Raw genomic sequence first — 24,740 nt, 5'->3', positions numbered from 1 at the left:
TAATGAAGGTGCAGCAGTGCGCTCCATGAGGGCAACCTCGAGAAGAGTATTCCCATGAAAGGAGGCACGCTTCGAAGGTCTCCGAGAGGCAGGCCCGACTGCACGCGATGCCCGGAATGCCTGAGACTCAGCCGGCGGCGTTACCGAGGTAACACACCTAGAAAGAAATAAATACTTACCGGGGATCGATCCGATCGAAGGAAATTGGGTCCCGGCCATTCAGCTCACACGAGGTGAGCCCAGAGAGAGGCCAGGGAAAAAGAAACACAGCTGCAGCCAAACGAGGCCTAGCAGCATGGCTGAAGCCCGAGAAGGGCCTGCCGGTGGAATCACAAGAAAAAATCCTTTATATTTATTTTTTTTTTTTTGAAACAAAGAAAATACACGATAAATCAACAACGCACAGCGACTCCCTAACAAAATAAAGAAGCCGCGGTGCTAGAAAGGCACTTAGAAGAACGCAGAGAAGAGAGACAGGGCTTTCTGGCTCCGCGGAAAACTAAGAACTGAGGACCATGAGGAGGGGATGCGCCCTCTAGTGGATCAGGAAGGCACACACATGCGTGATGCAGCACTAGCAAACTTGAAATCTTCAATCAAGTTTGCTTGAAAAGCTGTCCGCGTCGGGGCTCCGTGGATGACGTCACCCCACATGTAGAGAATATGCTGCCTGCTTGTCCTGGGATAAACAGTATTAACTAAAGGATTCTGTATCATCTATCATTTGAGGCCCATGTGACATTTTTAGTAAAAAAAAGGTCTTTTTGTCTATGAGATGTCTTAGATGCATAAGAAATTGTTTTGAACTAGATCATAGTTTAATTATATTAATGGTTAGTCAATTGGACTATTGCAGACTTTTGTATGCAGAAAAATCAAACTGAATTTAAAAATCGATTCAATAGGCTGAATCAAATCGAATCTTTTTCCCTGAATCAGGTACGAAGGTGCGCTAGCGTTTTTAGCGCACGCACAAGATTAGCGCGCGCTAAAATCGCTAGCGCACCTTTGCAAAAGGAGCCCTTAATGTTTTGAGGTCAATTATTCAAATTTGCTCTGAAATCATGTTCCACCATTGAGGTGCTCTACTATAGAAAAACACCTTGAACTTCTACAATCCTCAAGGTGGATTTTGCAAGGAGTATCAAGGACCCAAGTCACCCAAAATAAAGACAATGTTAATGGACAGCTGCTATCTTTGATATATTACCTTTGATATTGTTTACACAATTTTATAACAGTTTGATAACTTTATGTAACATAGTCTGAGTCTCTTTGGATCCCTGGTAGGGATTTCTTTAAAAAATGTTTTTAGATTTTTACAAAACAGTGTATATACAGTGGTTGTGTGAATTATGATGGGAAATGAGTTTCATACTTTTGCTATTTGTAAGTTGAATGACTTACTGTGAAATGTCTTGTATTTTATATCATTCAGAGTTAGGCATCATAGGATCAGGCTGTTGATCAGCAGATTTAACAAATAGTTCAGTAAATCTGGGGAAGCTATTAGGGACATCACCATATAGCATTTTAAATGCTAAGCAGCATAGTTTGAATTCTATTCTTTTTTTTCTATCAGTAACCAGTGTAGTTTTATATGTAGTGGTGTGACATGGTCAAATCCAGGGCAGGATTAATTCTTCAAGGGCCCTAGGCACCCCAAGTACACTGGGTCCCCCTGACCCTGTCCATGTCCTGCCCCCATTTATCTGTTTTCTTATTTACTTCTTTATTTCCACTTGTATTTCTTTTCTTTTAAATTCAAAACAAACAAAGATTAGCATACCAGTGCACAGTTTTTCTTCTATGCAACCCCCAAATATCTCTGAACAAATCCCCCTTCCTTTCCTTCCCACCTACTTACCCAGGACTTTAACTCTGAACCCTTTCCATGCATATAAAAAAGTGTTCAAATATTTGTAAAGCAGTAATACTATCCAAAATATAAGTCTATATTAATAACCAAGTTTACAACGCCTCTCAACTGAGGCACTCTACATCAACCAACTGTAACCCATATGTTCAAAGAAGCGTGGGATGAACACAGAGGATCTAAAATCAGAAAATAATATTAAATATTGAACTAAGGCCAGTACTGGGCAGACTTGCATGGCCCGTATATGGCCGTTTGGGGGAGGATGGGCTGGAGAGGGCTTCAATGGCTGGGAGGTTGTAGATGGGTTGCAGTAGGTTTTGATGGAGATTTCGGCAGTTGGAACCCAAGCACAGTACCAGGTAGAGCTTTGGATTCTTGCCCAGAAATAGCTAAGAAGAAAAAATTCAAAAAAATTTAAATTGAATCAGGTTGGGTAGACTGGATGGACCATTCGGGTATTTATCTGCCGTCATCTACTATGTTACTATGGATAAACAACCAAATCTGTAACTCCTCTAGTACGTTCCACTCCATGTATGTTAACTTGCAATGAAACGACAAGGCAAGCAGTCCACCAAAGAATCCAACATGAAACAAAAGAAGATTGTCAGAAAAATAAGGAGATTCAAATCATGTTAATTCAAGGTGCTACCAAGAACCATGCCTGTTGCATTTCGCCAAACAAGGCTAGTCAACGCTAACAAAAAAAAACCCATGTCTTTCATACAAACAGAACACAGAAAACACCTTTGCTTAGTATGGAATATGTAATCACAAACTAACCTCTCCCCCTTTTACAAAACTGTAGTATGGTTTTTAGCCACGACCAGTGCTAAAAAATGCTCTTCAGTTTTGTATAAGGGGGAATAAAATAGAAATACATAGACAAAGGTTAAATAAAACCACCAAGAAGCTGGACTCTGCATACAATGCAACACCACAGAAATAGCGATGCATGTCCCCTAAAGCAAAAAAATAACTAGAAATTTTTTTTCTACCTTTGTCTTCTCTGGTTTCTGCTCTCCTCATCTTCTTGTCACTCTCTTCCTTTCATCTTCTGTCCTTCTGTGCCTCTTCCAGAAATTGTCAGTCTCTCCCTTCCATCTCTTCTTCCCCCCCCCACATTGGTGTGGCATCCATCATCTTCTCTTCCCTCCTCCAATGGTCTGGCTTCTCTCTCCTCTCCTTCCCTCTCCCACACCCCCATGGTCGGGCATTTCACTCTCTCCTCTCCCTTCCTCCCACTTCCATCAGCATCTGCCCTTTTTCTTTCCTTCAACCCAATTCTATCCAGTATCCTTCCCCTACACACCAATTCCATCAGCCCCTTTCTCTTCATCCACCACCCTTCCATACCACCCTGCCCCCTTTCTCTCCCTCCACCACCCTTCCATGCTCCTTTCTCCCTCCCCCTCCAAACATTGCAGCTGATGGCTCTGCCCGCTGATGGCAACGAGTTATCCCCCACGGCAATGCCCCTCCCCTGTAGCAACAGCAACAGGCCCCCCCTGCAGCAACGGCAACAGGCCCCCCCCCCGCAGCAACAGCAACAGCCACCCCCCCGCAGCAATGGCAACAGCCACCCCCCCCGCAGCAATGGCAACAGCCCCCTCCCCCCGCAGCAACACGGCCAAATCTATTACAGGAAAGTCCCCGATGACTGATTCTGCTGGTTCATCCCCCTTCGACGTCACTTCTTCCAGAGCAAGTGACGTCGGAGGGGGATGGACCGGCAGAAGCAGTCACTGTGGGACCTTCCAGTAATAGATCCAGCCGCGTTGCCATTGCTGTGGGCGGGGGGGGCGGTCCATTGCTGTTGCTGCGGGGAGGGCCATTGCTGTTTTAAAAAATATCAAGGTGAGTTGTCCTCCTTCAGCGGGCCCCCTCACAGTTTCGGGCCCTAGGCATGTGCCTACTGGGCCTATTGATTAATCCGGCCCTGGTCAAATCTTGATTTGTAGTACTGTATATAAGTTTTGCTATAATACTTTGTAACAGTTGGAGTTTGTTCATTAGTTTCACAGAGAAACCTGAGAGTAAAGCATTGCAGTAGAGCTGTCCAATTCAGGGAATAAATTTTCGATTCTGCCAATTGACCTATCCCACCGCTGTCATGTGTATACAAAACAAACACTGTTAGGTCCTCGATTACACCAACTCTGGCAGGATACACATTTCAAATCTGATGTATTTCTCCCTCTGTATTCGCTGTGATAGGGGATTAATAGAACTGCAAATACAGAAAAACTGCAAATAACTTTTTCATATGTTATTCGTCGTTTTCTATTAAAAACCACCATGAATATGGTGAAACCGCGAATAACATGGTGGGAGACCTGGCCTGTTCCTGAAGAAGAGGCAAAACACGGTGACGAAAGTGCTGGGAATCAGCGATTTCTCTATGCAAGCTGAAATAAGTGGGTGGGGGAGGGAGGAGCCAGCAAGCTAAAAAACGTTAATAATCGAAACCGTGAATGCTGAAACTGCGAATACGGAGGAAGAAGTGTATTGTAATCACAATATATAAAATAAAATTATTTTTTCTACCTTTTGTTGTCTGGTCATTGTAGTATTCAAATCATGTTGATCCCAGGCTCTGATTTCTGTTCATCTTTTGTTAACTCACTCGCCAGGGTCTCCTGCCCATTTGACATTTTCTCTATGCTCACCATCCATCTTCCATTTCTGTACCTTCCCTTCTCTCTCCTTCTCCCTGCAGGTTCAGCACCCCTAAGGGTCCAGCACCTTCTCTCCTTTCCCCTCCCAGCCCCCCTCACCCCATGAGGCCTGCATGCTCTCTTCCCTTCAGCCTCTCTCATCCATGTGGCCAGCATCCTTGTAATACTATTCCTGAAATTCCTATTTCAGTTAGTCTATTTAGCAGCAGAGTGTGGTTGACCGTGTCAAATGCTGCTGAGACATTGTAGTAGTAACATTTGCTTCCCTGTGCTTAATACTGATCTAACTCTTGATGTTCGTACGGAATCTATCCCCTTTCAATTTTAGAGAGTGCCCTCTCATTCTCCCTACCTTGGAGATTCACCCTGTCCTTTTCCACCAAGTCTATTGTACCACTCTTAATATAAAATTTTTTTAAACCATAAAGAAAGACAATTAATACCAGTGTCCCCAGACATCTAGATCTTTAAATTATCGCTTAAGTCTAGCAGCACTATATAAATGTAGTAGCAGATATCACTTTTTACAGCTTTCTCTTACCCCAGAGTATTGGCTGTAACTAAACACAGAGCAGTGGCAGAACAGGGGGCCTGATATGGTCACTGGTCTAAAAAAGAAAAGAGGTGGGAAGAACAAATTCCCTCTCCTCCTGGGTTTAGGATAAAGAGAGCAAAAGCTAGAACATTTAGTGAAGAGTATCAGCACAATGTGCAAAGATTGATGAAGGAATTTATTTACTAAACAAATATTTTAAAAAAGGAATAAAAATGCTGAGCATAAACATCCTTTAGCCTGCTTTAAAATAAAAAAGGTATCCAATTTCTACATTTGAATATATATATACACACAGTTTTATTTAAGGAGTAGACTGATAATTCCGTTTTTGCTTTGGTACTAGTCCAATCAGGTTGGCTTTGGCTTGATTACGGTTTTGGTTTAGCCATAGTTGTCCGGAGTGGAAGTGTTCCCTCTGCCCAGGATCCTGGAAATTGCCTCATCTTCTGCCACAGGCTCACTTCTTCTCCTACAGAGTCCATCCAATCCACAGACTCTCCATTGCTCAAGCCTAGTAATAAAGGAAGAAGGGATAGCAGAGTGTGTTACTAAAAATATTGTTAAGGAGGAGATCCAGAAACAAGAGGCAAAAGAGATGTTCAAATATCAACCAAGGGAATCCTTTGTTAAGTCAATAAATAAAAATGTCATAGAAATAGACACAGTCTATGGTATAATGTCCATTTTGATGCGAGTATAAGTTAGTCTAGCACACGCTTAGATTTTCCCAACTAGATGCCTTCATCAGGGGATGAATGGACACTGCAAAAACAGGCAGGGAACTGACAATGGTCAAAGCACGATAAAGCGTCTGTGAAGGCAACAGCGCGCCAAAAAAGTAAACTGCTTATGGCCTCATGACATGAAAAACTGGCCATTCTCAACATTCTGGATCTGCTGCTATAGTCACCATTTCCCAGAGAGGTCACACTTTTAGGCGCTCAGCTTTTTTTTTTTTTTTTTTATTAGATCCCACACATAATAGGGTATGGCAGATCAAGATCAAAATGTTCTAACTCTATTCCTACTAAGGTGACACGGTTGTAACTGCTGCTCTGTGCAGGTCATCCTCCTCCTACCTTTATATAGGTAGTTTATTACATATCAGGGACTAGGAAAAGGGAACCACTACACAACGAAAAGGGGAAAGCGGACCACTAAGAGAAGATGTGTACTAATAAGTATATGACTAGATGACACCCTCACCATTGCCAATGCCCAGACGCACTCCTCCCAAGAAGTCATTACTGGCCAGTGGCTCCCGGTCCCAGACTGTCAACTCCAGGCATACATGCTGGAGATCTTCTGGCTTTACACTATTGTACATAAAAGTATGGTTGTAGTGTGGGTTCAATGTCTTCTTCACCACTGGTGTCTTCCTTTTGGTGGCCTTGTTCCGCATAGGCAGCAGGTAACTAGAGGAAGAAGTACGTACGTTCATTACCAATCAATCTTTCACCAGTTTCTTTTAATTACCACCACAACCATTGTAAAAATGTAAAACCTGATCCATTTGGAGGGAACCAGGCCCAGTTGCACTAAAGTTAGCGATTGTATAACGATCATCATTAAACCGGTTTTAACTGGTTTAGCAATGACTGGATTTGCTGACCCAATGCACAAAACTGCTCACTGCGTGGGTAACACACACAACAGAAGAGAAGGACAAGCAACTTCCAAACTGTAGTTTTGCTGTATACAATCCCCAGGACTGTTCAGACAGAAAGATGTTGGTACTGCGAAACACCTCAAACATTCTCCATTCTGGGATTTATCTGGTTAGTCCTAGAATTTCCTCCTTCAAGATGGCCCCCTCCCATTTGCCCATAGGCAGCTGCTATAAGAAAATAGATGTTAACACTTCCAGAACCCAGGCAGGAGCAACAGCACCCTGCAATGTGTATTTTCTGGGCAGTATAGGCATAGGGAAAACTGGTTTCATCTAGAGCACACTTGACAAGTGTCCTATATAGGCAGAGGTTTCCTGTTTTAGGCGTCCGTCATCTATAAAAGCATTGCAGGTGACAGTGAGCAGAGATGGAAGCATTTCCTGCAGCAGCCACCACCAGAACTCTTGTGCTTGCATTTAAAACTACTGGTTGAGGAGGATGAGAGTCTGAGCAGTTTTCCAATCCCATCTCCATGCTTATTTCAGCTTCCCCAACAAAATGGGTCACCAGCTGCCTGTGCATTAGCTAGCAAACCTCCTGTACTTACCCCTTCACAAAGCTGTCCGATGTTCCTCCTTGTTTGACTGCAGTCAGTTTCTTGGCTTCTTTGATCCAAACTTGAAGCTCTCCTGCTTCTTCTCCCTTACCTATGAAGGGCACAAATGCGACCAGTTACACAATACACAGAGGTCACACACCAGAATGAGTGCATTAAAACAGGTTCTATGCACACATATTCTATTTGCTACAGTTCCATAGCTGCATAAAGATGTTACAGAAATGTACCTGATCTGTAACATGAATATGTATGCTCTTGGGACATTATTGAGATGGCAGCCAGTTAGATGTAAAATAAAACCAGCAAGTGATGCATGGATTTTGCCTTATGCATAAGGCTTTAACGCTTGCGTATAAAGCATTACAATCAGGTCAACCAGACTATTTAGGAAAATTATTAATTCCCTATAAGCCTTCTCGTAGATAACGTTCATTGACTGCTCACCAATTTGCTTTGCCTGCTGTTGATTTGGTACGTCTAGCATCTACGCAGAAGTCTGCCTTTCTTGCAGCAGTTCCTCACCTGTGGAATTCCCTCCCAGTCATAATTTGTTCTGAGTTATCTTATGTTAGATTCAGATCAATGGTTAAGACGCATCTTTTTGGTTTAGCATTTTTATGAGAGGATTGGTGACTTAGGATCCTGTTTCTTTTTGGCAACTATTTAAACAAGATTTAAACAAAAATTGTTATGTTTTTAGTTTTTTAGATCTATAGTTTACTTGATTTTAATTTTTTTTTGCTTTGTCTTTTCTTTGCTTTCCTATTTTAAATGGTGTTCTTTTCGTTTCTTGTTTTTATATATTTTGTACACCATGCAGTTATTAAATCAAAGTGTGGTTAAAATTTTAATAAACATAAACATCATCAGAATGAAGAGGTAGATTTCTGTTTAGCTTTTCCCAATAAAATCATACAGATATCTACTTAAAAAATAAAAACATAATTCTGGCTGACAGAGCCCTCTAATGTAGGCTTCTTGTCTCATTCTGTAAGAAAGAAGCAGTTGGACATGGTGAGAAACATGCTATTGGATTGTTTGCTGTAGAGGTCATGCAGCTCAGTATGGCTAAGCGCTATAGGAAGAAAAACTAAATCAATGCTGCAAATGAGACAGTGAACAGAACAGGCAAGAGCAATGTGGCCTGAACTTCAATAACCTTAGCTGTTCAGTCAACATACACAGACAGTTCTCTCAAGCTTCTCACTAGAGAGCTGCACGGGAACGGGGACGACGGGAATCCCGCGGGCATCCCACGGGTTCCCCCTTCGGGTCACGGGGATCCCGTGGGGACGCCCCCTAGGGTCACGGGGATCCCGTGGGGACGCCTCCGAGGGTCGCGGGGATCCCGTGGGGACGCCTCCGAGGGTCGCGGGGTTCCTGCGGGGCTGGATGTACTAAGTCGCGCGGCTTTTCTCCCTACCTGCTCTGCTTGCAGCACAGAGCCGAACGGAAGTCTTCCCGACTTCAGCGCCGACATCGGAGGGGAGGGAGGGCTTCCATTCGGCTCTGTGCTGCAGGCAGGGTAGGTAAGGAGGAGTAGCCTCGCGGCTCGAGTGGCTACCAAGGGAGGGGGGCGGTCCGCCCCGCCCCGGGTGCAGCACAGCCGGCCAGGTCCCCTTACTTTTGTAGCGCTTCCCCGACTGACCGATAACAGCCCTGGTCCGACAAACCTCCCTGCCCTTAACCGCGAATCTAAATTACCTTCTTACAGCAGCTGTAAGAAGGAAATTTAGATTCGCAGTTAAGAGCAGGGAGGTTTGTCGGACCAGGGCTGTTATCGGTCGGGGAAGCGTCACAAAAGTAAGGGGACCTGCCCGGCTGTGCTGCACCCGGGGCGGGAGAGAAGGAGGGGGGAGAAGGACGCTGAAAGCACTGGGGAAGACAAAGGGGTGGAGAAGGACGCTGAAAGGTCATGGGGAAGACGGGGGGGGAAGGACACTGAAAGCATTTGTGGAAGACAGAAGGGGGAGAAGGACGCTGACAGGACATGGGGAAGACGGGGGAGGGAGGACACTGAAAGCATTTGTGGAAGACAGAAGGGGAGAAGGAAGCTGACAGGACATGGGGAAGACGGGGGGGAAGGACACTGAAAGCATTTGTGGAAGACAGAAGGGGGAGAAGGACGCTGACAGGACATGGGGAAGACGGGGGGGGGGGGGGTGGAGAAGGATGCTGAAAGGCCATGGGGAAGACAGAGAGGGGAGAAGGACACTGAAAGGACATGGGGAAGACAGAGGGGGAGAAGGACACTGAAAGGACATGGGGAAGACAGAGGGGGAGAAGGACGTTGACAGGACATGGGGAAGATGGGGGGAGAAGGACGCTGAAAGGAAATGGGGAAGAGAGAGTGGGGAGAAGACGTTGGCAGGAAAGAAGACAGAGATGCCAGACTATGGGGGGAGCGGAGGGAAGAAGATGGGTGCTAGACCAATTTGGAAGGGGGAGAAAGGGAGAGGCACAGTAACAGAGCAAATGGAAGACGCAGAAGGAAGAGAGACAGTGGATGGAAGGAACTGAATGAGAACATGAGGAAAGCAGAAACCAGGCAACAAAGGTAGGAAAAGAATTCTATTTCTTTTTTTTTTGCTTCAGGATAAAGTAGTATATTAGTTGTGTTGATAAAAATTTATAAACAAAAGAGGCTTTGGTAGAAACCCATTTACAAAGTATGTGTTCTTCCCAATTAATATTTCCAAATTAATAAAGTCTTTTTGCTTATTTGTAAATGGGTTTCTACCAGAGCCTTTATTTCAGTAGCATAATTAAATGAAATAACTATTTCTGAAGTTTATAGGGACGAGCGGGGACGGAGGGGATTCCTCGCGGGGACGGGTGGGGACGGAGGGGATTCCTCGCGGGGACGGGTGGGGACGGAGGGATTCCTCACGGGGACGGGTGGGATTCCTCACGGGGACGGGTGGGGACGGGTGAGACTTTGGCGGGGACGGGTGGGATTTCTGTCCCCGCGCAACTCTCTACTTCTCACTAGCTCAATCATAATCAACTTCTATCCAAATTATGCTACCCTAAAAGGATTTATGCTAAATTAGCATAACTGAAAATTTACTAGGGTTGAGTACTCAATTTCACAGACTTCCTAAATTTAGGAACATAAAAAGTGGGTGGTAACAGAGGAAGACAAGGTGCAGGGAAAATATGTGGAACACAGCAATGATTTTCAGCACTCATACAATCCAGGCAGATAAATGGCAGTCCTAAATTTATAAAATCTCACAAAAAAAAAAGAAATAATCAAACCCAACGAGAGATCAACCAAAATCAGGATTCTCGTTTTTGACCAAAATCAAACAGCATCTGAAATTTGTAGTTCGATGAGGGATGAAAATGAACCCCCTCAAACCTCCCCTTCCCCTTGCAATCACTCTCCTGGAGATTGCTCCTGCTTCCAATCCCAAGATGGCTGCCAGGACCTCAGCAGCAGTCTTGCAAGGCTGCTGAACCCACAGGAGCAAAAGTGACTGAGAATTGTTCTTCCCCTGAAGACTCACTAGACAACCAGCAAGTTTAAAGTTAGGCCAGGGAGGGTGCCAGCCAAAAAGTGATTGCAGGGTGGGGGGGGGGAGGGGAATTCAGTTTCAGCCAAAAATTCACTTGCATTTTTAGCTGAAACTGAAACCCAGATTTTCAGGTTAGTTTCTGTGCCAAAACCAAAACCCAGTCGGGCTCTAAACATAACACACAGAAATTCACAAGATTTCATTCATCTCTTTCTTCCTCACAAATCACCCAAGACAGTTTAGAAAATAAAAATGTTTCTTGATGTAATTTCTGTAATTGGAGGGGCTGAAGTGTAAGCTAAAAAGCTCCCTCCATTTTAACTCTCTCTCTTCCTGCACTGGCTGGGCTGAACTACTAGAGCAGCAGAGTCCTTGGCTAGGGACAATAGAGCAAAGTTCCCTCATGACCCTGCACCCTCCTCAGGCTCAATTCTGCATAATACCTGTTCTGTTTGGTAAAAACTGTCATACTGATCACTTTCCCTGCTTAGCAATAAATACCAAGGCATATTAGGTGGTGGAACAAACTTACTCTTCCTCTTCCTCCTGTCAGCAGGACCTGGAGCTTTGGAAGGTGGAATGTATTTTAGAGAAACAACTAACTCTCCCTTGAATAATGATAAGCTGTCGATGTCTGCAGTACCCTGCAATATACAAAAAGAACAAATTAACAGAGATTAACCCTCAACACTTCCAAAAAGAGTCCCTTTAAAAAGACTGAAAATGGTTTTTGTATGAGCTTGCATTTGTGTCATATTCCAAACACTGATTTCCCCAAAGCTTGCCTTTATAAAAGAAGGGAGAATGTGTCAGAGATCAGGGCAGTCAAGTTCAATCCTGTTACTTAATGATGCTTTTCTATTTCCCATTTCTTCTCAGAGGAATGCTAAAATGTTGGTTATATAAGGATGCTTTCGAGACTTGAACACGAGACAATTCAATTCTTCTTTAAAAAACAAAGAATCTTTTTACCTCCCTTATGTTTTGACCTTTGTCTTTCTTTTCTGTATTTATTGTAGTTCCTCCCGCTCTCCTCACGTGTAGGTTTGTAATGTCTTTGTCTTCAATGTATTTTAAACAGGATGGACCCCTTCTTTTATTTGTAAATCACTTTGACATTATATTGTGATTGAATCAAAATTTTAATAAAACTTGAAAAAAAAATTAACTGTCAAACCAGTTGTTATTCACCTATCTTTATACCCTATAGCAGCGATTCCCAAACCTGTCCTGAAGACCCTCCAGCTAGTCAGATTTTCAGTATATTCAGTATAATGGTTACTGTGGATGGGCAGACTAGATGGGCCATTTGGCCTTTATCTGCCATCATGTTTCTATGTTTCATGATATAGATATGCATGTACTGCCTCTACTACTGTACATACACGTCGTGTGCATATTCATTATGGATATCCTAAAAATATGACTGTCTGGGGGTTCACCAGTACAGGTTTGGGAACCACTGCATTACAGTAGGTCTATGAAGAGATTACAACTGCTGTCAAGACGCTCCCAATCCATGCTCTCATCACTTCTCGCCTGGATTACTGCCAACTTGCTTCTCACAGGTCTTCCGCAAAGCCATCTCTCTCACCTTCAATCTGTTCAGAACTCTGCTACGCATCTCATTTTCCACCTGTGTCATTATGCTCACGTTACCCGTCTCCTCAAGTCACTTCATTGGCTCCCTGTCCGCTTCTGCACACAGTTCAAACTCCTCTTACTAACCCTTCAAGTGTATTCATTCTGCAGCACTTTAACATCACTCTTCTCTTATCTCTCCCTATACTCTGCCCTGGGAACTCCATTCTTCGGGCAAGTCCCTCTTGTCTGTTCCCTTCTCCTCTACTGTCAACTCTCGTCTCCTTGCCTTCTGCCTTGCTGCGCAATATGCCTGAAACAACCTGCCTGACTTGGGCTCTGTCTCTGGCAGTATTCAAATCCAGGCTAAAAGCCCATTTTTTCAAAGCTGCATTTAAGTCCTAACCCCACTGACTTGTAAAGCACCATATTTGTCTGTCATTCCCTATGTATTCCCTAACTCTCTCTACCTCTTCATCCCTTTGTATTTCCCTACGTGAACTGCATATTTTATTCACCATTTTTGTCCAGTGTCTGTCATAATTAGATTGTAAGCTCTTTTGAGCAGGGGCCTTCTCTTGTGTGTTTAATGTACAGCACTGCATGTGTCTGGTAGCGCTACAGAAATAACAGTAGTAGTCAAAAAAGTTCTAGCCATGGAGGAATTCCACACACCTTTTCATAGCAAAAAGCCCATATCTGGAACAATGTAAAGAGAGAAAAAAAAATCAAAACAAAAGAATGGATCGAAGAGGGAAACTGCTTATAACTCCATACATCCCCTCAACTACTCCAAAGATCTTCTCAAGATTATTAGTCTCCATTTTTAATCCTTTAGAAGGAAAACTCTGGGTAAATGGGAGAAGATATGGGGTCCATTTGAGAAGTACACCATAGCTTAACTTTGGTAAATAGGGTTCATGATAGTCAAAGGTGATGTTTGGTGGGATTCTCAAATGTTTGTTATGGTATGTATTAATCGCTTCTTCTTGTCTCCCTACTTCCTTTCTCCATTTTATTTTCAATAACCTCTGTCCCTCTTATTTTTTTTCTGGGGGGTAGGGAGAGGGATAAGATGTTAAACAGAGGGAAATTGGTGGGGGGGGGTTTGAGGCTTTTGAATTTGTGAAAGTTTCAATATGCAACTTTGGAATTGTTCTTGCTTAATAGTTACGTTGTCACTGTTATTTAATATTATTTCCATAAAGACCTCCTTTAAATTTAAGAAAAAAAAAAAAAAAGTTCACCCTGAGTAATTCCTGTTAGCTGAAGTATAGTAATACTGTATTCTCTAGAGGGGGAAAAAAAGACCACCAATACTGTAGGTCTTGTTTCTTTAAACGGCAGTGAAAGTAGGATATAAGAGATTTGAAGAAGAAAAGATTCTGATAAGCCATTTTACAGAATGGTGACAAAAGAAGAGATGCACCCCCCCTCTGTGAAGTGTACACACCTTTGGGTGCAGGAGCAGGCACTCCTCTGCCTGGCTCTCAAAATTCCAGGAATCCAAGGGCAGCTCCACTTCTCCCAAGAAAATGTTTCGGCCAAACCGATCATGATGCCAGACAGACAGCTGCAGAGTCCTCGTGGCTAGCGAAGACTCTGTGATCCCATACTATGGGGAGAAAAGAAAAACAGTACTATCAAAGCATAGCACCCATCAAAGTAAATAAACAGAGCCTTTGGCAAATATCACACATTTATTTACAGGGATTTATATTCCGCCTATCTTTCCAGATGGTTTACAAATATGCACATATAGTATAATTAAATAAAACCAGACAAAATAAAAAAAATCTTTTAAATAAATGAAACATAAAAACTAAACAAAGCTGCCATGTAAATCAACACATACACTTAAGCTGCTGGGAAGGCCTGGGAGAAAAAAAAATATGCCTTCAGGCTTTTAAGAATGGCTCCTCAGAGCAGGATTTATTGTTTGGGAACCCTAGGCAACCTGTATATTGAGCTTCCCATTATAATATAAATACATTTTAAAGCTCCCACAAATGGGGCCCTGCGAGGTTCTGACTGTGGAGGAAAACCAACAGAGGAGAAAGCTACTCACTTCTACTGCTGACTGTGAGGAGTGTGAGGAGAATTAACAGAGATCTGTGGGAACTGGTGGTTCTGACCCACCCAACTCTTCTTTTTGCCTACAGCTGAACTAACAGGGCAAGAATTAACACATCCAAAAGGGCCCCTCCTAAACTCTTGGGCCTGAGGCATCTGCCTAGACTGCCTATGCCTTAATCAAGCCCTGTGGCTTCTAAAATGAAGGCATTTAATTCAACCGGTAGCTTATAGCATTCCTTTGGACCTGCTAGAGAAAAGGCTCAAATGGATCAAACAGATTATCATTATCACTGTCCAAAAGAAAAAAAAAATGATCTCTCTCTACCTCCAGTGAACCTGATTCCATACAACATGAAATCAATTCATTTAACATATGCGCCATTTACACTGTAAGCCAGACTTTGTAAATCCAATACATCATCTTCTGATTAAGACAGCATGTATGAACCAGGTTTTTCAAACATAGTAGATAACAATAGGATATAAAAAGCACCAAGGGCCTTCATAATCTGAGACAACTGCGGGCTGTGTTTTGGTGTGAAAGAACAGAAATGCAAAAATAATTCCAACCATTTAAAATACAGGAGTCAATGCTTTTTTTTACTCGCTCACAACTCTCTGTATTTCTATTGGGAAGACCCCTGACATTACCAAAACATGACTCTTATCAGGTCCAACAATAAAAATGGCATTAGTGCTTTTTGTATCTGGTTCATATAGTGCACTTTGACCCTCGCCTATATTCTTCAGAACATAAGAATAGCCATATTGGGCCAGACCAATGGTCTATCCAGCACAGTATCTTGTTTCCCACAATGGCCAAGCCAGATCACAAGTACCTGGCTGAAATCCAAATAGTAGAAAATCCAAGGGCAAGCAGTGGTTTCCCCTTGTCTATCTCAATAGCAGACTATGGACTTTTCCTCCAGAAACTTGTTCAAACCTTTTTAAAACCCAGATACGCTAATCGCTGTTACCACATCCTTTGAAAATGAGTTCTAGAGCTTAATTACATGTACTGCAAAGATATATCCCAGCTTCTACCTATGGCACATGACCAATTAAAAGATGGCATACAAAGGAGCACACAAAATGTGCCCTGAACACAGTGGGCTACTATCATAGATCAATTGGCTAAAAGGTTCTGCAGGCACTCCAACTATGCTGTCAATCTCTGCCTTCTGTGAAGACCAGTAGATGTGTCCATAACAGCCTCTCTGTTCCTTGTGATAGAATTAAACTAGCAGCTGGGTCTATCTGGAAGGTTGCAAGTACAGTAATTTCTAGAAGTCCTCATAGAAAGCAAGACACTTAGGCCCTGATTCTACAAACCATGCCTACATTGTAGATGTGCAGCCATGCAGTTGTCAATCAACCACTAGGCGCACGCTGTAGAATCGGGCCTATAGTTTTGTACAGGCGCCTACATTTAAGTTGCCAGTCTTGGGCCAACAGAGGCACCTAGCAATGTGTACAGATGCCTAAGGCAACTTCCAGTGCAAATCATGCCTCTGTATTTATCTGTACACATTACTATGCACCTCCGTAGGCACAAGACTGGCACCTTAGAACGGCGCATCTAATTTTTTGCAGAGAACATGCGCTGTGATTGGTCAGTTAGGTAGCCCTAGCATGTGTACTGCCGCCTAACTTTAGCACCCCTATACAGAATCAGGGTTTTATTGTATAGCAAAATCTATATGGCAGCCTGTGCAGGAGATCATGTAACCTGGATGTTCAGTCAGCAGTCACAATGATTTGGGAAGGTATTTGGATTATTATAAAGTATGGCGGTTAGATATGTGGAGGGAAGTAGGCTAGGTATGAATTAGATGGAAGATTTTGGTCAAATCGGCTTTTGTAGTATATCTTCACAGGGTTTTTGTGTTTTGAAAAATTTCACTTGCACTAATTTATCAAGATGTTAATGTTATATTAAAAGAGCTAATTTTTTTTTTCCTGCTACTGTATTTTGAGGCTTGATACAAATTTGAGCACAAAGCTGTCCTATAATGCAAGACTGCAAACAGGCTACCAGATATGAACATAGCTTTATCCTGTAATTTGTGAAATCTGACTTTTAAATTGTATTGTCTAAGAAAGTAGAAATTCTTTTGGTGGGGTTTTTTTTTAACTTCCTTTATGTAAGAATCAATCTACAGTTTCAGCATCGAAAGTCCTTATCCAATATCCTGAATAAATTATGTTGTATTGTAGATTATTTACCACTTACTTAAACTTGTGAAACACACTATCCACCTAAACAAAAGCACTGTCGCACAAATCTCTGTTGCACTCTCACAGGATCCTTAGAGATTAACAGGGGTCTCAAGTGCTCACAACCAAAGATCTGAGATATTTTTCAAAAACAATGGCCAATATCATGAGCTATCATCGGTCCCGTTTTTATTCTCTTTACCTATGATTCGTGCATATTTATTTATTCTTGATGTATTCTTTATAAAACTATGTATTTTTTTCTCTAGTAATTTGCCATTCCCTCTTAGTCAGGAACGCTTAGCTTTTTATCATTCAGTTTCTTCCTTATAAATAGTTTATAAAATATATAAATCGGTGTTTTGCTATTTCATCTACTTCAAGATTACTTAGCTTTTTCCTTTTTTCTTTATTCTTTCTCCTGCTATTTTTCAACTTCCTATATAGAAGGAGAAAAGAATAGCAGGAGAAAGAATAAAGAAAAAAGGAAAAAGCTAAGTAATCTTGAAGTAGATGAAATAGCAAAACACCGATTTATATATTTTATAAACTATTTATAAGGAAGAAACTGAATGATAAAAAGCTAAGCGTTCCTGACTAAGAGGGAATGGCAAATTACTAGAGAAAAAAATACATAGTTTTATAAAGAATACATCAAGAATAAATAAATATGCACGAATCATAGGTATAGAGAATAAAAACGGGACCGATGATAGCTCATGATATTGGCCATTGTTTTTGAAAAATATCTCAGATCTTTGGCTGTGAGCACTTGAGACCCCTGTTAATCTCTAAGGATCCTGTGAGAGTGCAACAGAGATTTGTGCGACAGTGCTTTTGTTTAGGTGGATAGTATTGTAGATTATCACAAGCATCCTGACCCTTCCTTGTATACGAGCTCTCCCTCTCTGTATTGTGTCACACTATTCAAAAGCTCTTGTTATAACACTACAGGCTTTACTTTCACCTTCAGGAACACATGGTACATGTGCATGGTATGTGCTGCTCACCTTTAGAATCTTGTGGTATAGAAGGCTGCATCTTATTAGAAACCTTAATATGTTACAGAAAATATATGCTGCTTACCTTTAAGACCTCATTGTACAATGGATTGATTGTGTTACGTTTGATTGTGGTTTTTCGCTTTCCTTGACGGGATTTATCAGGCAGGAGGTAAGCCTTAACGTATCTGTAAACAGAATAGAGGGACCATGTCACATCACATAATGTTGGAGCATTCTCTTGTCCTTTTCTGTACCCAGCAAATGGTCTAAAAAGGTTCCAGATCAGAAAACAAAGCACCTGTAATCATCCCTAGCCATGAGCAGCCTCCTCCCAAATTCACCAATTATGACCAGTACAGCCCTAAGTCCTAGTTTCATTTCTGCATTGAAGTTGTGCTAGCAGGAGTAATATGGTCATACAGAATATTTTATGGCTGGTACTTTTGTATTATTTTCCAGTAATTTTACAAAGCAAAATGTGATGCATTTGTGCTCAGCACAGGGGGTTGGAGGAGCATCTCATCATATGTATGTGTCAGATGGTATCCAAGTTTAAACCCTTCCCTTTGGGAAAACCCTGAAGACATCAATGTCAGTTAAGCACACAGGATCAGTCAGAGCAACATGAGATGTGTTTAGTAAAGTGGTTGATAATTGTTTGCTAGCAACTTCTTACTGAACTGTGTCTGCCATTGCAAAATCGTAACCCCTTTAACTGTGACCCCACAGGACATATTTAGCCAAAACACATATTCTACATACTACATGTTTTGCTTCTAAATATGGAACAAAATGTGTTGGATTCAGTCTTCCAATATAGATAACTTCTGATAAAATGTATAATTTTCTATGACAGGACACAATTTATCTACTTCATGAAAAAGCTGTCTCAAACATATTTATAAAATAAAACAGACAAGAAAAATCCAAAACAGAATCAATCTTTACTAAAAACATAATCATCCATAGCTAGCTACATTGCCCCTTTCAGCAGATATCCTCTGTAAGCTGCATTATTTCTGCAAATAACCAATTACATCCAATATCCACAGTGGGTTGACAAGGAGTCCCCGTATAAATGTGTTTTGTAATCAGCAAGTGATTTCTGCTGTCACTACATATTTGAATTTAATTCCTTCCCTTGATAAACAATGGACACTGTGTGTCCCAGTTACATGTGATCAAGGCCGCTGATCTCCCGAGATCTAGCTTACCAGCTGCTGAAGAGAAGAAGTGCCCCAGGTGACTAACAGAGGATGCCTTTAAGCCTGTTTCCACAGCACCCAGCCTCCTTCCATTCCTTGTGCAAGTCTAATTGGATGGAAGTGAGCACAGTAATCGAGGGGGTAATAAGAGTGCTATACTGCAGGGAGTGAGGATGATGTTATGGCAAAAGTAGATGTTGCTCATGAGAGGCCGAGTGTAAAAAATGACTGTCTGGGTCAAATGGCTACAGTGTAAAGCTAGCACAGGGAGAATGCACAAGAAGAAAGCAGATTCCTTATGATGAATGTTAGCACGTGCCACTATGTGCCCCTACCATGTGCTCACCACTTTAACTATATCTCATCACTAACAATTTTACCCTGCCTTTTCTCATTCCCAACAAGCCAACCATCTTGCCTAGGTGATTTCAGTGCCGTGCTGACAGAGGGCTGGAAGAGAATGGTGTGCCCAGTTTCAGTGTTCATACCAAGCTATCCCTCCCTCCCCAGGGCTAACTGACCAGGGCACCCCAACCTCATAGACCAATGGCACTTACTAGTCCACAAAAGTATCCAGTAACGTCCTGTTCCTTCATTAATATTTTGCAACATAGTGGTGCCTGACCCCTAAGGAATACATCCTGATGAATCTTTAAGGGCAAGACGCCATCAGTTTATAAGATGCAGGTGTCAGAGACTGTAGCAGGCAGGCATTACTCATACTTCCCAACTACAAAGGTGGAGGGAGAGAAGAAGTCAGGGAGTTCAGGGGCTCACTAGGCTACCAGGAAAGGCTTGCTGGAAAAGGTCAGAGGTCAAGTGCTGCACTTCACCTTAGATAACCCATTTGCTCCTATCATGAAAGGCTGAAGTAAAAAAAATAATAATAAATTAAAAAAACACCCCAAAATTTAGTTTTTCCCGTCACATGTCTTTACCACTGATTTTCCTGTGCTAAATTCTCACAGAATCAGGAATATCCACACTAGAAAATCAGAAGTAAACCTCTGTGCTAAAGGATAGAGCAGCTTACTGTATTAATAGTAAAATGAAATGACGGCAGATAAAGACCTGAATCCCACAAACCTTAAGACAGTCATATCACTTCTTAGGCTGACCTCACTAATTTAATACTTTAATTGGGAGATGCCTCATTTTCTAGCCCTGCTATTTAAAATAAAAAGAAGGATTAGAAAAATAATATAGTTCTCTAAACTGCTAAGTATAGTTCCTAAACTGCTAAGAAACCTCACATCAGTTTCCTCCATCATGGAGTAAAATTCTAGCAGTAATTTAAAAATTAAATGCAGAGTTGGCAGCTGGTGCTAGTCACCCACGGGTTGGAGCGTCTCTTTGCATCATCGCCATAAGCCAGGTTGCGGCACTCCTTGATGTGGATGTTCAGGGACTGTGTCTTGTGGTCATATTTCAAGGTGAAGATGATATCACCAGTTACAATAACATTTCCAAAATCCCCAGCCTCACTGTAAATACTCATCATGCTGCCCAACGTGCTCTGAAATAAAGACAAGACCAAGCCACTGATCAGATATTAGATACCTTGTAGCGCGAGTGTTAGTTCCAGAAATGATTTTCATATGCAATGCAAATTGGTTAAAAGGCACTATGGGACTTTGGCTCATTTCTTAAATCTAGCACACTTTGTCATATCATGATCACCTTATTCTTGTACCCTCCCCCACCCTCTTTCTCACCAAAACTAAACACCTTGTAAACAAAACACTAAAACCCTTGTAAAAATGAGAACAAAAGCAGCTTTGGAAAATGACCCTCAACCAAGGGCTGTTGTTGCAATTAATGGACTAAAGTGAATTGGGAGGAGATATAAGAAAAATAATCCTTCCTGTAACTTCTGAATTAAGGCTCATGGCAAAAGATGCTAACTGAGCAAGAAGTCTGAAGGAGGAAGAGGAGTAACGAAACTGAGGGTCAAAGTATAAAATCTGGTGATAAGTGGATAGCCTAGAGCAGGGGTAGGCAATTCCGGTCCTCAAGAGCCACAGGCAGGTCAGGTTTTCAGGATATCCACAATAAATATGGATGAGATAGATTTGTATCTTAAGGAGGCAGTGCATGCAAATCCATCTCATAAATATTCATTGTGGATATCCTGAAAACCTGACCTGCCTGTGGCTCTCGAGAATCAGAATTGCCTAGCCCTGGCCTAGGGTATTGGGCAGCAATACTTTTAGGGAGAAGCATTAAAAAAAAAAAAAAAAAAAATGAGGCGGAAAGAATGAACACACTGGATGCACAACATATCACTTAAAAAATACATACCAAACTTTCAAAATTAACAAGTTAAAAAAATGTACTGAAATCCAAGCTGTCACCTCCTCAGGTCTGAATTTCCTGCATATTATGCTGGCTTCCCATCTACCCTGCTGCTTCCTCCTGATCTATAGGAGTCTGGTGACAGGCTAGTATAAGATTTAATAATACAACTCCTTGCCAGTGCTGGTCCCAGAATATACCCTCCTCAAAATCATACCCAGCTACTGAGGTGGGAGTGATCTTTGTAGAAAAATGTGCTCTGCTGAGGGAAGGCCAGGGCTAGAATGATGCCTCAAAGCATTGCTATCTGGCCCTGATCAGCAGGGAGTGGCATCCTAAGTCAAATGCTTTCAGTTCACCTGCAACAGTCGGGCACTTCAGATCTACCAACTAGACAGTTAGTAGAGATTTCAACCCAAGTGTCCCCCCTTAAAGGTCTGTAGAAGGAGATAGCCTCCCATCTCCAAATTGTCATCTCTTGGACTGTAGATTCTCACCTCTGAATCTGAACAATTAGCTGCGACCAAAACCTACATTGAAATCTGTTTCTGTCTCTGAAACTTCATCTCCTACTGCTTCAGGTGCCCATTTAAATTAAGAGTTCCTGTCCCAGAGAGTTTCTCTATATGTAGTTTGTTGCAAAGGACTCGTGCATAATTCATTTGATAAAGTATTTTACAAAAGCCAGTTCATCTCTCTCTACCTCTCAGAAACAAAATATCTTCTCTTTAACCATCTACTAAATGCTTGGACATACTGAACTCCTCTTCACTCTTGTACCTTAATGGTTTTAAACATTACCAAAATGTTAAAGCTGAAATAACTCATTTAATATCTCATGCTGCTCTGGCATGCTTGCGGGACAAGCACAGAGTAGTAAAATTAAGTAACTCATGCATAAAACATTATTTTTTTTGCAGTGAGGGAGGGGGGGAAGGAAAGTTGAAATGCTTACAGTAACAGCCTAGGTAGAGAACTGCATACAAACAACATCAATAAATGGGATTACGAAATTCAAAAAGTATTCCTAAGTATTTCGTATGTCCGGTTTAAACATGCCAAGATTATCAGTGCCTTGAGACACTATGGGGATAATTCTATAAACTTTTCCTATAGAAAAACCATGGCTTTATCCACAAGAAAATGGCTTTTCTTTTTTTTTTTAAATCTTTATTCATTTTCAAATCTTACAACAAGTGTAAAATAATCAAACAAATAATTCGTACAAATCACTTGGGAGGTGAAAATGGCTTTTCTAACAATTACCCCAGAGGTCATGCATGTATACCAGTAAAGTAAGTGTGGAAAAACATCACAAAGTAAGAGAGAACAGAGTATGTGTGTTCAGGGGAGGAACTTGGGCATAAGTGGGTGAAGTTTCATGTATGTACATATTTTACTTGACACACAAGCTTATACCAACTTCCAAACATGTAAATTAATGCAAGTGTATTTACTTGTGAGGCTATTGTATAAGATACATAGGCACCTAGGTTGTCTTTATAAAATAGCCCCTAGGCAAAGTGCTATAAAATTTACCTTCTTTGAGGGCAATTCTATAAAATTGGTGTTAACTTCTGCTCACGCATTACATGGATAAATATTTCCAATACTAGCATATATAAGCATGAATATGCCAAATTTGCACCTATCTTGCATAGCACTTATTTTCAAGGGGGTGTACACAACATAAGCACTTTATAGAATACTAGAAAGCATGCATGTATCTTTCCCATTTAAGAGCCCACAGTACACTAGGTTTATAGTTGGAGTAGGTGCTTGTGCCTAAATTGTAGGCATATAGGCTCTGATTCTATAAACAGCGCCTAACTCCCAGGCGCTGTTGATCGTGATTGTCAATCATCAGCTAGGTGCCATTTATAGAATCATGCCTAGTGGCGCCTAAGCAAACAAGCACCAGTAGGCATTGAATCCTTAGACGCAATGCCATTTAGGCCAGGATTTTCTTGGCCTAAATGATTGCACCCATTAAGTGCCTACTAGTGCCTAAGAAAAAACACACCTAAAATTGACCCTGAATCTTCCCCTAGCCATGCCCACTTGCTGGTAGATGCCTATCTCATATTCCACTCCAGTGAGGTGAGGGGGAAGGGAGATCTGGGCCTCCCCACTCACCGCACTGGACCATGCCGCCCTCCATCTGGAGCTTGCAGCCTCTCTTCGGCCCTTTAAAGGGCAGCCTAATAAGCAGGCCTCCCCTGTTGGTGGGCCATGCCAAAGGGCCTTTTGTGAGGCCCTTCATGAGGGCCTCATGGGATTTTGGGAGAACAACTTTTTGAATATCTTTTAACATCTGCAGGGGAACAGGCCTACCCAACACTCTTGGACCAAAAGTACAGTGAGTAATATTACCAATAGTAGCAAGCAGTTCATCGGCTACTTGACCCTACCAAAGTTGAACTTGCCACCATGAACTGTCTAGACTACATATCCCTCACAACAAGCAACTCACCTAAGGACATTATGCCAACATCCTCTCACAAACTATATCAAACAACAGATCCTAAGATAATCTCTCTGATTGTTGGCCTAAATATTATCACCATGTGCTTCCTCATCACTGCTCCTGTCCTGACAAAAAAGGTGGAAGAGTAGCTGCCATTATTAAATCCAACATGAATCCATAAACCATTGACTCAATATTATTAAACGCCCTAGAATGCCTTATCTTCTCAATAGGGCATGACAAGAAGACCATCTTTGTTCTTTTTTTTTTATTAAATCTTTATTCCTTTTTATTTCTTTCAACAAGTGTACAGTATTATTACAATTAATTTACATAACACACTTGGCATTCTTAAACAATATTATTATACATGTTTTTATTCCCCCCCCACCTCCCACCCTTTTCCATATCAATAAAATATTCCTTCCAAATTTATATATAATTATACATCCTTTTTTGATAATACAATTAATCTGACATGAAATCTGTCCCTCCCCCATCCTTCTTCCTCAAACATCTTTGTTCTAATCTACCGAGCACCCCACTCGCCTATGACCACCCTAAACTACTTAGAAACGTAGAAACATGATAGCAGATAAAGGCCAGATGGCTCATCTAGTCTGCCCATCCGCAGTAACTATTATCTCTTTCTCTCTGAGAGATCCCATGTGCCTATCCCATGCCTTCTTGAATTCAGACAGTTTCTGTCTCCACCACTTCTTCCGGGAGACTATTCCACACATCTACCACACCTGCTAGCTATAATCAGTAAACTAGTGTTATCACACAACCAAATAATATTCTTAGGTGACTTCAACTTCCAAGACTACTCCACAATTAAGGGAGCACCACTGGACTTCTAAACAACCCTATCGGACTTAGGCTTTTCCCAGATGATGAGCTCACCCAGCATTCCTCAGGGAACATACTAGACCTGATCTTCACCCTGGATATTCCTCCACAAGATCATACACCATTGGCATCAACATCCCAGTACCATTGTCTGACCACCACTTTATCACATTCAACCTA

At 41.8% G+C, this 24,740-nt stretch overlaps 1 protein-coding gene across 6 annotated transcripts in view; it reads right to left on the bottom strand.

The window, feature by feature from the left end:
• Positions 1-5,270: 5,270 nt before the first annotated feature.
• The window catches only part of SYTL4 (synaptotagmin like 4), a 91,795-nt gene continuing 72,325 nt past the window's right edge, over positions 5,271-24,740 (bottom strand). For all 6 annotated transcript variants that reach the window (XM_033944759.1, XM_033944761.1, XM_033944758.1 and 3 more), the window contains 7 exons: positions 20,284-20,462; positions 17,824-17,926; positions 13,898-14,059; positions 11,396-11,507; positions 7,331-7,430; positions 6,320-6,528; positions 5,271-5,624 (listed from right to left, as the gene is read on the bottom strand). In XM_033944759.1, coding sequence (XP_033800650.1) covers positions 5,482-5,624; positions 6,320-6,528; positions 7,331-7,430; positions 11,396-11,507; positions 13,898-14,059; positions 17,824-17,926; positions 20,284-20,462 — 1,008 coding nt within the window. In that variant the 3' untranslated portion in view covers positions 5,271-5,481. The remainder of the gene's footprint in view (positions 5,625-6,319; positions 6,529-7,330; positions 7,431-11,395; positions 11,508-13,897; positions 14,060-17,823; positions 17,927-20,283; positions 20,463-24,740) is intronic.

This window comes from Geotrypetes seraphini, chromosome 5 (genome assembly GCF_902459505.1).
Source record: "Geotrypetes seraphini chromosome 5, aGeoSer1.1, whole genome shotgun sequence".
Taxonomy (NCBI): domain Eukaryota; kingdom Metazoa; phylum Chordata; class Amphibia; order Gymnophiona; family Dermophiidae; genus Geotrypetes; species Geotrypetes seraphini.
The sequence above is the reverse complement of the archived record's forward strand: the minus strand, read 5'-3'. Positions and strand labels throughout refer to the sequence as shown.